This window comes from Gracilinanus agilis, chromosome 1 (assembly GCF_016433145.1).
Source record: "Gracilinanus agilis isolate LMUSP501 chromosome 1, AgileGrace, whole genome shotgun sequence".
NCBI classification, from domain to species: domain Eukaryota; kingdom Metazoa; phylum Chordata; class Mammalia; order Didelphimorphia; family Didelphidae; genus Gracilinanus; species Gracilinanus agilis.
This window is the reverse complement of record NC_058130.1, coordinates 736,434,327-736,447,965: the sequence shown is the minus strand read 5'-3', so window position 1 is coordinate 736,447,965 and position 13,639 is coordinate 736,434,327. Positions and strand designations below refer to the sequence as shown.

At 37.1% G+C, this 13,639-nt stretch overlaps 1 protein-coding gene across 3 annotated transcripts in view; it reads left to right on the top strand.

The window, feature by feature from the left end:
- Positions 1 to 13,639, top strand: part of ELAVL1 (ELAV like RNA binding protein 1) — a 52,901-nt gene that overhangs the window by 15,592 nt on the left and 23,670 nt on the right. For 2 of the 3 annotated variants that reach the window (XM_044672611.1, XM_044672601.1), the window contains exon 2: positions 5,284 to 5,387. In XM_044672611.1, the coding sequence (XP_044528546.1) occupies positions 5,284 to 5,387 (104 nt within the window). Of the gene's footprint in view, positions 1 to 4,883; positions 5,388 to 13,639 lie in introns of those variants that run through there. The other variant, XM_044672619.1, reaches the window with a different exon arrangement.

Genomic DNA, 13,639 nt, shown 5'->3' with positions numbered 1-13,639 from the left:
AGAAGGCAAGTGATTTGATATATATTATACATATCCCTTCATGCAAAACATTTCCATATAGCAATGTTGAAAAAAGAAAATAGACCAAAAAAACAAGAATAGCAAAGTTTAAAAAAATATGCTTCAATCTTCCTTAAGACTCTACCAGTTCTATATTTAATTTTAATTTTTTTCCAGATTACATATCAATCAATTTTTAATAATCATTTTCTGATATTTGTGATTCATATCTTCTCTGTACCTTCTATCCCTCCTCCCTCTCCAAAACAGTAGATAATATGATATGGGTTGTATACATGTGTTATCATACATCTTTCTGTCAGTTCTTTCTCTGGAGGTAGAGAGCATTTTTCATCAAAAGTTCTTCAGAATTGTCTTAGATCATTGTATTGCTGAGAAGAGCCAAGTCTTTCACAATTGATTAGCCTTACTAATACTTAAACTTGCTATTACTGTGTTCTGTTTCATCTCATTTCACTTTGATTATACTCACAGTTTATCTAAGCCTTTCTGATTTTTTCTGAAAGTATCTATCCTGCTCATCATTTCTTCTGGCACAGTAGGTTTCCATCACAATTATAGAGCACAACTTAACTTGTTCAGCCATTCTCCAATTGAGGAAAATCCCCTCAGTTTCCAATTCTTTACCACCACTGTAAGGGGGGGAAAGGGGGTTTTGTGGGTTCAGTATATTAAAAGATGGTCGCCAGAGGATTGAACTGTTATCAGTCCTCACTTAAGAATAATCTCAAGTCAAAATTGACTTTTATGGAAGTTTATTTACAATTAAGAAGAGAGAGAGGAAATAAGGAAATAAGAATCTAACCCAATAGGTAATTTACTACGATCCTCTAACTAATCCAGGTAGATCTTAACCCTCAGCTGAGAGTCAGAGGGCCAGAGGCCCGGAGGTGAATGAAGCAAAACTTCATTTCCAGAACCTTATAAAAAGAAGTTTCTTAAGAGAAATTCAGAAAGATTCAGTCAGTCTTTAAACTCACCACATGGAATTCAAAGAAGATATTTAAAGCAGTCTCACCAGGGTCTCAGTGTTCCAACACTCCTCCACGAACCAGAATAGGTCGGTCAACAGACGCCCTCTTCAACCGAAGACTTCTCACTCACTCCATTCCCTTTTTTTAAAGGGATCACTTATGTGTCACTTTCTGTGCCTTCCCTTAGCTTGTGTGTCCAATCACAATAGACACTTTCTCATAGAATGCCTAGGGGGCGATTCGTCACTCACTCTAGCACAGGTGGGTTAGGACTTCCCAGAATTTGGAGGTGCTCTCACCTCTGGTGATTAAATCTAAAGTTGGGCAGTGTAGACTTAATCTAATTATTACACCACAAAAAGATCAGCTAAATTATTAGATTATCTTCTATATTGAAGCCTCAATTTCCATTGTTTCTATACAAAGATGTATTCTGAGTTCCAAAGAATTCACTTAGAAATGAATTTTTGGTTACAACTTTTTTTAAGGAGACTGCCTCTATTAAATTCCTTACCATATATAGGTTCTTGCTCTCAAGATTACAGTTTAAGTAGGGAAAGAAGCCCAAATGAAATAACCCAAGATAAAGTGTTAAATTGTGTTGTTAAAATTCTAAATCTTCTCGTCATTTCTCATAGCACAACAGTATTCCATTACAATCATATACCCCAATTTGTTCAACCATTTCCCAGTTGATGGCCATCATCCTAGTTTCTAATTCTTTGCCACCAGAAAAATTCTGAAATTCTAAAAATAAATTAATAGACTTAAGTGAATGGGCTTTCTTTGTACAGATGTCTACCCACTTACTAGAGTAATAGAGGGCCCCTTATATTGTAGGTGTTTACATGAAATGAAATCAAGAAATCTCTTAGACTTTTTTTCCCTACAGTCAAAGAGGAATGTCTTCCTATGGTCTAAAGCAAAATGTCAAATATGACCCCATCTGCAACACTCCTTTGTTGTTCAGTCATGTCTCATTCTTTGTGACTTTGCACACCAACAACTATCCATGAGGTTTTCTTGGCAAAGATACTAGAGTGGTTTGCCATTTCCTCCTCTAGTTTTATGCAGGCAGGGGTTGTGAATTGCCCAGGGCAACACTACCTAGTGAGTTCCAAACCAGATTAAATTATGATTTGGAAATATTAACAAAATGAGTAAAAGTACAATAAAACCTAGATAGCATTTTAAAGTTAATATGCAGCCCCCAGGGATCCTCATGAACTGATTTAGTGGCACCTGTTCCTATCTGAATTTGACACTACTGGTCTAAAATATCATTTTAATTACACAGTAGTTGAGGCTCTGACTTTAAGCTTATTTCCTTGTCCCTTTGATCTCTAGGTTTGTCCAGAGAAAGAATATCATCTTAGAACTAGGGGTTTTTGGAGAAACTCCTTTTCCAAAGTCAGGATACTATCAGTTATCCTAGTCTGTATTCATTCACCTTGCCCTTTTGAGTTCTGAGAAGGGAAAGGTATTAAAACTAAAAATTGTGCTTTGTCAGTTCTCCTTTCATGAGGAAGACTGAAAGAATATTGGAAGTAACTGAGGGTTTGGTCTTGGATACTAGAAGAAATGTGTTGACGTGAATCTCCACTTTTATATCATTTTGCCGATAGATCTCCAAGATGTCATTTTCCATTATCGTGTCCCTTTTTGGGAAGGTTTAACAGAATTTTCAGCATGAAGAACTTGGCCAGCTGTGGTTCCCCAACTTTAATTCTGCTCATAGATTTTATTGTCTCTCTACACAGTCATATTTGCTCACTTTCTCCTTCAAGGATTTCACTGTTAGTTGTTCTAACCAATCCCTCTCCAAGACCTTAAGATTTCATGGAAAATAAAAGATTTTTACAAAAAGAAAGAGGATCAATCCCCCAGTGTAGAGGAGGTGTTCCTCAGTGTTTGAAAAGTTTGACCTTATAGATCATGGAGCATCTACCATCACCACCACAATTCTCATTATTGGAGAAAGGGGAGTGGAAATGTATCTTTATCCCTACACTGATTTCAGACTATTGTCAGCATATTTTCTCCTGCTCTTCCCCTCCACCTCTCATATCCGAGGGGGTGGGATGGGGGGTGGGGGGACATGGAGTTTGAATCATTATAAAGGCCATTGCACAATTTTGTGTAAAATGATCTCTTAATTCCTTATCCATCATGATATCATCTTTAACTTGTTCTTCACTTCCACTCTTCCAACATTATTCCTTACCTTTCACTTCTAGCTTCATTTGAACCATAGGGATAAAAATAACCTTTAACATCTTGGGCAATCTTAGGATGATCTATTCTGGGACTACTGAAAAGCAGTCTTTTGTGAATCTGTTTTTGGATTGTTTGGCCTTTTTTTGAAGCAAAAAACCACACCATTAAAATGAGTTGGTCAAAGTTATAAGGAATTAGTTTTGGGTTTAGCTTAAGAAAGAACTATAATATGTGTCAGAGTTTAGAAGGGCAGATTAAGTAAACCTTAAGTTCTATATCAATTCTAAATTTTGTCAGCACTTTGGCAAGTAGCTGTCTGTTGGAACAGTTGCTATTTGAATAGAGCAGGGGTCAGCAACCTTTTTGGCCGTGAGAGCCATAAACGCCACATTTTTTAAAATGAGCCGTACAGTGCTCACAGTGTGCGCTCCTGTAACAGCGGCTGAAAAAAAATTGACTTTATGGCTCCTGCAGAAAGAGCCATATGTTGCCAACCTCTGGAATAGAGGCTAGATCTTTGAGGGATACTAAAGAAGAGATCCTTATATTACATGAGAAGTTAGATTAAGGAGTTTCTAGGATTTTTGCAAATTGGTAGAGACTCTTATTCTATTGCCTTGCTATCATTGGGACTTATTTTAGTAGGGAAAATGCCATTTCCAATATGGCTTTAGAGAAGGCTACTGAGTTGTGAAGGACAAGGTCAGTAATGTGGATCCTTAATCAAGTTTTCTATCTAGCCACTGTCCTACAAAATCGATGCCCAGGATTCCCCCTTCTTATGTTTGGTCCAGATATATCACCTTTTGGTAAATCTAATGTGTAATACATTCTAAGAGAGGGAGATAATTTACCCATTTCCTTGAATGTGAGAATCATAAATTTGTAGCTGGAAGGCACCTTCAAAATCCCATAAGTCCTAACACTAATATTTCACAGATGAGGAAGTGAGGCTCATATAAGTTAAGTAGTCCAATGTCATATGACTAAGTAGTATTTGGGGCAAATCAGGTGAACTGACTCTTGAGTCCAGTACCCTATTTGCTTGGCCTCTAGGCTTGTCTTTTGCATCAAGGTGGTGAGTCACTTGTTAGGGTCACAAAAAAGGAATTGGACTGAGAGGTTGGTGTTTTCTTGACTCCTCCTCCTCCTCCTTTTTCTCCTTCCCCCTTCTCGCTCCCCCCATAATTGGTTGTTGCTGTTCAGTTAACCAGCTCTTGTTAGCTTTCCTGAGGCTTGGGAAACTGAGGTTGCCCCCTGCAGGAGCAGCAGTTAGGGAGGTCCCATGTCCAACATAATGAAAATAACCTGTAAGGCAGTGAAAAGTAACTTTTATTTTTTAGAGATAGTTCTGTTAAACCATTGGAAAGCTAGTGTTTTTATATTCATAGAAATGGAGCCTCAGGTAAGTAACTTCATCTTCCTTAGTTACCGAGAGTTAATGCCTTGAGGTCACTGTATGGATCAAATGAAAAAAGAAAGCCAGCTTCTTACCCCAAAGGATCCAGTCTGTTCATGGATACTGACTCAAGAAGAGTGAGTTAGATTGCACTGCCTATTAAAAGTGATTCAGAGTTCACAACTCCCTTCTTATTCTTCTCCCAAAGAATGAGAGTAGTATCATCCTGTGATGAGAATGATGACAAGGAATAGTGCTCACTCCATGTCACTTCCATTCTTCATGAAAGGCAAGGCGTAGACATAGCCTCTGGTTATTAATAATATTCTTATCCCTGTGGTCTTACAGTTTTTCTAAATATTTACAGTTGTCCAAGTTAGCACAGGTTAAAAAGATGAAGCATTTAAGTCATTTCATGCTTGGCAGTGGGATCCTGGTTTCAGATATCCTCCATTCAATTCTGACTTCATGTTACTTGTCCAGGTTTGCTGGGCATATAACTAATGAAAAAGGTGACTAATTCTTTCATGTTTGGGTGTGGTTTTTAGCTATTGAGGATGATTTCTATAATAAATGACCAGCATCTTTGCAAAAAAAAAAAAAAAAGACAAACATTGGGATGTCTTGGTGGTGGTGGTTCATTTAAAACATTATATATGTTCTTCCATGCAGGACACAGCTTAGGCTATGGCTTTGTGAATTACGTGACTGCAAAAGATGCCGAAAGAGCAATAAACACACTGAATGGCCTGAGACTCCAGTCAAAAACCATTAAGGTAAAGAGGTTTTATTACAACTTCCCTTCATTCAGCAGAGTGGTATTGAATGCTGCCACTTTAAAAAGTTTGCCATTGACACATCAACCTTCCTAATGTCTTAGATGTGTTAGTGTACAATTAATAGAGGTGCTCTTCAGAGTTTTGGTACTTCAGAAGAATATGTTTTATCTCCATTCTTTTTCTATTAAAGAAATTAAGTAAATAATATATGATGGAATCTTATTCCAGGTGGTTTAAATAACACACACACACACACACACACACACACACACACACACACACACACATACACACACACAAAGTGATGGTTTCTCAAAGTTCCTACAACATTGCATCAGCTATTTTGGAAGGTATTAGTAAGGCCATTACCCCATAAAGAAATATTCTTACAGCTTTCAGAACCACCCAAGACATGATAATATGCCAGATATGATTTCTAATTACCTCTTTTGGCAGAAACTATAATCACACTAGTAAATATAAGGGGGAAAATTAGTATCAAAAGGACCTCATGAAGTCATTAAATTCAAGGCCATTCACTACTTGTGTGTAAACTTCTTAAGGACAGAGATGATATAATAGATAAGAAGCAAGCATTTGCTCATTACCTGTTATGTACCAGGCAATGTGCTAAGCATTTTACAAATATTATTTTATTGGATTCTCACAACAATCTTGTGAGGTAGGTACTATTACTATCTCCCTTTTACAGATGTGGAAACTGAGGCAGACAAAAGTTAAGTGACTTGCCCAAGATCTCACAACTAATGTCTGAGACAGGGCTTGAAATTCAGATCTTCCTGATTTCAGGTCCAGGACTCTAGTTACTGTATCACCTGTCTTAGGTATCCTGCATTGTGTTTGGCACAAATGAGGCGATAATTAAATACTTTGCATTTGATTTTAGTTGATGAATTCATATAATCCTAGGTTTCTATCTCACATCTAACTCACTTTTGCTTTTTTCTTGTTCACATTTCTGTATCTTTATTTTTTCTCATCCTTTTGCTAGGTTTCATGATTACTCATCTGACTTATCATAGATTAACATTTACAAAGTTCACCTTTAAATTGAACAAAAAATAGAGCAAAAGGGGATCATGTGTAGTAAATATATATGTGTGGATGGATGGATGGATGGATGGAGAGAGAGAGAGAGAGAGATGTATATTAGGCAACTAGGTGGCACACTGGATAGAATGCTAGGCCTATAGTCAGGAAGATTTGGGTTCAAATCTTGATTCAGATATGTTATTAGCTCTGTGACCCTGGGCCAGTCCCTTAACCTCTGTTTGCATTAATCCACTGGAGAAGCAAATGACATATCACTACATTATCTTTACCAAGAAAAACTCATGGACAGTACTGGTATATTATGTTTAGTGGGGTCACATAGAGTCAGACACAACTGAATAACTGAACAATAACAAATTAGATATATTTATAAGTATTTACATATGTATGTTCAAGAGTGGCAGAGATGGCCGTCACTGAGAGTTTTCACCTGCTTAGATGCAGTAGGCTGATCCTGATTTAGGTTCCTTTGTAATTCTATAATTCTAGGAGACATTTTATTAGTTGCCATGATATCTGGATTTTGCTTTTTATGTTTCTGCTACTGAAGGTAATGTTTTAAAGTTAGTTAGCCAGGTCTGCTGAGCTCTTTACTAATATTTATTTACCTGAACTAGGCACAAATGAAGTCCCAGTCTGAACCTTGTATCTTATGACTCTGGCTTACCTTTCCACAATTATTTCATATTGCTCCTCTTCATACCATTTGTTGTCCAGCCACATTGCTGTATTTCCTTTATCTTGACCTATTTTCTACTTCCCTTTCTTTGAATAGCTGTCTTGTGTGACTAAAATGAACTTCCTTGTCTAAACCTCTTAGAATACTTGGCTTGCTTCAAGGTTAGACTTAAACCTTCTTTGATACTTCCAGTTGTTAGTGCTCTCTTTCTCCTCAAATTTTCTTGACTTAACCTATATAAATGTTGTGTTTTACCAGGCTCTTTTTTTTTTTTTAACTTTTACCTTCTGTACTAGAATCAATATAAATAAGTATTGGTGCTAAGGCAGAAGAATGATAAAGGCTAGGCAATTGGGGTTAAGTGATTTGCTTAGAGTCACCCAGCTTGGAGGTGTCCTGGGTCAGATTTGAACCTGGGATCTCCTGTTTCTGGGCCTGACTCTTAATCCACTGAGCCACCAAGCTGCCCCTGAAGAGTGTTTAAGCACAGTGGTCTAGTCTACAGACCAATAAACTATGCCATAACTCCTCATAATTCCACTATCTAGTGACTCTTTTCCTTTTAGCTTCCTTGATTATCTGACCCATGACTGTTACTTCCTCTTTTCTCCCTTAATAATCCTTTCTTAACTCATTATAGACTGACTTCTAAACCAAGAATTGCCTTCTGAGAGGTGGCTAATTACTTCTATTGGTCATTTCTGTGTCCTTGATTTTTCTGTGTCATTTGAACACTGACTTTTTGAAACCTTTTCTTCCTTTAGTTTCTTTTATGTTGCATTTTTCTCATTCACCTAGCTCAAGCTAAATCTTTGTTCCCTTTGTTACCTCCTTTTCTTGTTCCTGACCTCTAATGGAGGGTGGCCCTTAAATCTCTTTTTTTAGGCCTCTGCTCTCATTCACTGCAGAGCAGACTTAAGGAAGCCATTCTTTCTAATGACTTAAACACTGCAGATAATCCCCAAGTCTTGATCTTTCCTCTTTTCAACTGCTTACAAAAATTTTCATTTTGATGTTATGTTATCCATCAATTTAATCCCACGATGACCAAAACTAAACTAACAAATTATCTAATTTCCTTCCGGAATGATTTTTCTTACCAACTATTCCATTTCTGTTCAAAGTTCCACTGTTTTTCCAGTTTCCCATGCTAGAAACTTTGGAAACATTGATTATCCCCTTTTATCCAGCATATTTTATTCGTCATAAGGCCTTTTTTTTTCCTTTTAGGATTTCTCTTATATGTTCTTTGATCTATTCCCACTCCTGAGTATATTTCTTCAACAAATATTAATTGCTTACTATGTTTAGTGCTAGGGAAGATACTATCCTAGTTCAGAACCTAATCCGTTCACTTTGGGATTATTGCAACAGCCTCCTAAGATCTCTTGCCTTTCTGGACCATCTGGCATTCCAATATCAGATTCATCTTCCTAAAACACTCACACACACACACACAAATTCTTTCTCTCTTTTTCTTTCTCTTTCTCTTTCTCACAGATGAAAATGTTGACTTTGCATCAAGTGGAGTAAGTTTTCATAAACAATTGTCTGTTTTTTTGTTTTTTTTTTTTGTTTTTTTTAAGTGTTCTGGGATTTCTCTAGCACTACAACCTAGAGAAGACTAATACTAGAATGACTCATAAGGAGAGTAATAGTACATTCTTCTTTTCTGGAGATACTTAAAACAAACTAGATAACTGTCTATCTAGTGTGGCTTCAAGTTAGAATCCCAAATGGAGGGTAATGGCTGTGTGATTGGGATAAAGGAGACTTGCCAGGGTTTCTATATTTCTTAGAAACCTATTTTTGGGGAGAACAACAGATTAGAATATAATATGAAGAGTTCAGTTTTGTTTTTTGAGTTATAGAGACCTGGACTTCTTTATACCATTATACATTGAATGAGATTTTACTTCCCACTTTAATTCCTGCTCTTCCTTATCTTTTCCCTTTGTCCTTTTACATTTCTGTCTCTGGCAGTACTTCCAGCTAACAGATCCATTTCTGTTAAGTCTTTCAGCATTGCACTCAATGCATATCAATTTTTCTTTAGAGAAATCTGTGATTTTAAAAGTTGGGGTTATTCCTTGTAGAAGAAGTAATTTTACTAATGCAGATTAAAGATTTTTCTGTAAATTTTAGTCTTATAGAGCTGCTTGGGACACTGAAAGTTTAAGTGAGTTCAGATAGCTGGCATGAGTCAGGGAGTCATGTTAGAAATCAGTTCATCTTGATTTCAAGAAAGCTCCCTTGGGGGCAGCTGGGTAGCTCAGTGGATTGAGAGTCAGGCCTAGAGACGGGAGATCCTAGGTTCAAATCTGGCCTTAGACACTTCTCAGCTGTGTGACCTTGGGCAAGTCACTTGACCCCCATTGCCCACCCTTAACCACTCTTCCACCTAGGAGCCAATATACAGAAGTTAAGGATTTAAAAAAAAAGCTCCCTTTCTTTACTAGTCTGGACTGTCTCAATCCTGAATGCTTTGTGAACTTTGAAATGTTAGAAAAATGGGAATTGCTGTTATTGTTATTTATTTTCCTCATTAGTTTTTTCGTATATAACAATACATGGTATATTCACTAGCCAATCAGGGTTGCCATTTTCTTGGTCATCCCTCTCAGGAATTTCTCTGGTAATTCTATGTGTCTCACTTACATCTTTTGGGTCTCTGTTTCCTGTATTGCATTTGGAACTATTCCATTTTGGTTTTATACTTTAAAATCCCGGTGTAGAAATGATTGCCTTTGTATTTATTAGTAGATGGCATATGTATGTTGTCATTTTGCTGTGGCTTATGGAAATTTAAATAATTCCTAAGCAATTTAATACATAATTGAGGATTACTTGTTCTCTGAACCTTAATTCTTTATGCTCTCTTTCCTTCTTCTTCTGTCCTCTTTATTTCCTTTACCATAAATTTTCAGAGGAGAACATGGAATATTGATTTTTATTGAATCTTTATCTACCCTATTTCATCCATCCATTTAGCCCAAAATTACAGCTAGATTTGGCACCAAGACAGTGAGCGATGTGATGACTACTGACTTTTAATTCCTTTACTTCTTTTTCTTAGTTGGAATGAAATTATAAACTGGCTGAGTGATGGCAGTTAAATAAAAGTACATCCCTCCTCCCACTCCTTCCCATTTGGCCAGGTAAAACAGATATCCAAGTCAATATTTTAATAAAAGAATTTATCTAGAAAAAAGAATTTATTAGCTTATGCCCTGCTTTGCATTTTTCTAGAGGTCTAGCTCTACAAAGATTTATTCATTTGTCTGTAGGGGTAGATCAAGTCAACAAACATTTATTAAACACTGTGTGCTACGCACCATGCTTAGTTCCAAGAATATAAATACAAGCAAGAAGATAGTCTCTGTCCTCAAGGAACTTACATTCTAATGGAAAAGCTAACACATAAAAGGAACATAAAAAGGAGGAGGGAGAAAGTTACCCTTCTAGTGTTAGGGCATGGTAAAGTCTTGGGAGTCAAGAGTAGAACTGGAAGAGGAGTGGCTCTCCTAAAGATAATATCTAGTACTTCAAGTCTTTATCTCATTGACTTACACATTTAGGTAAGGGAAACTTTAGGAGGAAGAATTATAACTGAAGAAAGGACTTAAGAAGGACTCAAGCATAAGGACCTGATAGTGGAGGAGGAGCAGGAAGAAGAAATAAGAAGACCGAAGAGCTGAAGGTAGAGAAGCAGGAGAAGCATTTGAGGAGTAGACAAAAGATCATTTGATCAATCAAGAATTATCTGAAAATAAGCTATCTCTTCATTTGCCATCATTTGCTCTGGTTGGTTTCAGATCTGTCGTCATCTTCATCATGTCCTGCCCAGAATAAACACATCACCATCTCATCACCAGGAAACTCGCCATCGTAGGAACTGGTTCAGCTTTGCTACTCACATGTCATCAGTACTTAACATTTGCTTCTGCATCTCTGATTGGAGGCCTGGAAGGTGGAGCGAAAAAGCTGTAGCTTCCCTTTTAGGCTCAAAATGCCAGCCATCTCTTCATATGACACCAATTGTTCTGCTTGGTTTCAAGTCCAAGATCATCTTTCTTTTTCTTATTGTATCTCCACCATTTAGCAGAGTGACTGGCATATAGTAGATGTTTAATAAATGTTTATCAAAAGGGGTCAAAACTTGGCAAGAGAAAGGAAAATATATTGGGTGTGATTATTATGGTGATAGTGATGTTCAGGAGATGAAGAGTGATAATTTCAGAGCTAAAACCATGGATACTTTAACAGTTTTCTCAGGAACTACAAGCAAAAATGATTAGCAACTGAGAATCTTCTGCCTAGCAAGTATAGACAGTTTTTCAGTGGATTTCATTATAGTATGCAGTATTTGTATTTCTTACATATCCTACAGACTACAGTAAGACTAATGTCTTCTAGGAAAAAAGATTTAAGTGGTAATTATCTATTTAGAGGTTATCTAGGAAAATGAGTATTCCTGAAAAACAGAAACAAAAACAAAGAAAGTTTTCATTGTTAAAACAAAAAAAGAAAAATATTTGAAGGGTCAGAGGGGAATCCTAATTTGTTAGGAAGTTGGAAAGTGGAAAAATATGTCAAAGGAAATATATTGATAAAGTGGAAATATATAAAATAAAAAATAAACGCATATGTATAAAAAGGAAGGTTCTAAATGTGCTAAAGAAGAAGCCTCTTATTACTTACATTCCAAGAAATGATGTCATGATATGAATCCCCAGTTGCTGCCAGAAAAGAGATCATCTGGTGTAATAAATGTGAAGCCAAGAAGACTTAAGTTGTGGTTGATGTCTCCCTGCTGAATGAAACTACTATTTGTCTATCTGACAGCAATAATAGAAAATTTTGCTTTTTTTCCTGAACCATCTAGGACATAGCTGAGGACCTTTGAGAACTTGTCAAATCAGCTGATTGTTACCTATTTTGAGTGACTCATATGGGCACAAATAATTTTTTCCAGAAAGAACCTAGAAAACATTGATAAAGATTATAAAGTCTCATGGAAGAAACTGAAGATGGGACATAGATAGTGTTTTCATCCTTGTTCCAATTGAAGGCAAAGAGTGTCAGAAGAAAGAGGCAGCATTTGGGAAGTGAAAAAAAACAAAAAACAGTGGTGTCTGAGAATGGGATTTGGGACCATGGTTTAAAATTTAGGAAAAACAGCAATGGAATGCATCTAATTTGGGCAATGTACTTGTCTGACATCCTGTAAATCTAATTAAAAGGCTCTTAAAAAGAATAAGAAAGGGAGGCAGAATGATGCCTATATATATCTATGCAACTATGTACCCTGAAGAGGAGCTATAGTATTGAAAGAATAGCAATAGAGATACTCAGTTAGCAAGGTCCAAAATGTCCTTATAAGACAGATATTCCTGTATTTAAAAGGGCCATTTTTCTGTAGACTACCTTGACTGAAAGAAGAAATTATTATTTCATTCTTTCAAGAGGTAGAAGAACCAACAAGGGAAACTTCTATTTCTGTATCTGATTCTCACTAATAAGAAATGGTCCTTGGGGTGCAGATAATAGGAACAATGAAGGGAAGGGACCAGATAATTTTCAAATTTGTAATTTGAAACAGTAAGGAAAGTTCATTCTAAACTTTGAAAGAGTCAGTTTCTAAAAGTTCAGAGAAAGCATAGATAGGACATCATGGCCTAAAATTCTATGAGGAATATAGCTCAAGAGAAATGAGAAGCTCTCAAGCCGAAATTCTGAGGAAGAAGAAAACTAGGTGTTGTCCAAAGACCAAAGTGATAACCTCACCAAGCACCTTAGATTTTTTTTTTTAATGTTTCATAAAGATGGAAGGAAACGTAATTAAGGATGGATACAAATTCTTGGCATCATATAAGAATAAGAATAGTGTCAAGAATTGGAAAGCTCATAAGGAGTTGAATCTAGTAAAGAAAGCTAAGGAACAAGGAGGATCAAAGGATAGAATAAGACTAATGCTTGGAATGGGCAGCTGGGTGGCTCAGTGGATTGAGAGCCAGGCCTAGAGACTGGAGGTCCTAGGTTCAAGTCTGGCCTCAGACACTTCCAGCTGTGTGACCTTGGGCAAGTCACTTGACCCCTATCCCCTACCCTTACCACTCCTGGGCCAAGGACAGTCCCTAGCCCGGATGAAAAAGGAGGAGGGTTGGGCGTGGGGCTAGCAACCCCACCCTGTAAAAACTACATCTGCTAAAGAAACTGCAACCTAAAGTAGGGGCAGCTTGGCTAGCTCAGTGGATTGAGAGCCAGGCCTAGAGACGAAAGGTCCTAGGTTCAAATCCGGGCTCAGACACTTCCCAGCTGGGTGACCCTGAGCGACTGCATGACCCATTGCCTACTGGTTGTAGCCCTATGCTCCTAGAATGGAGTCCCAGGATAAAAAAAAAAAAAATGCTTGGAATAGATGAGATAACAGTAACTTATGGAGAAGGCAATACTGTTCAGCTCATCAATGGTTCTGTTTTCTCTGCCTAGGATC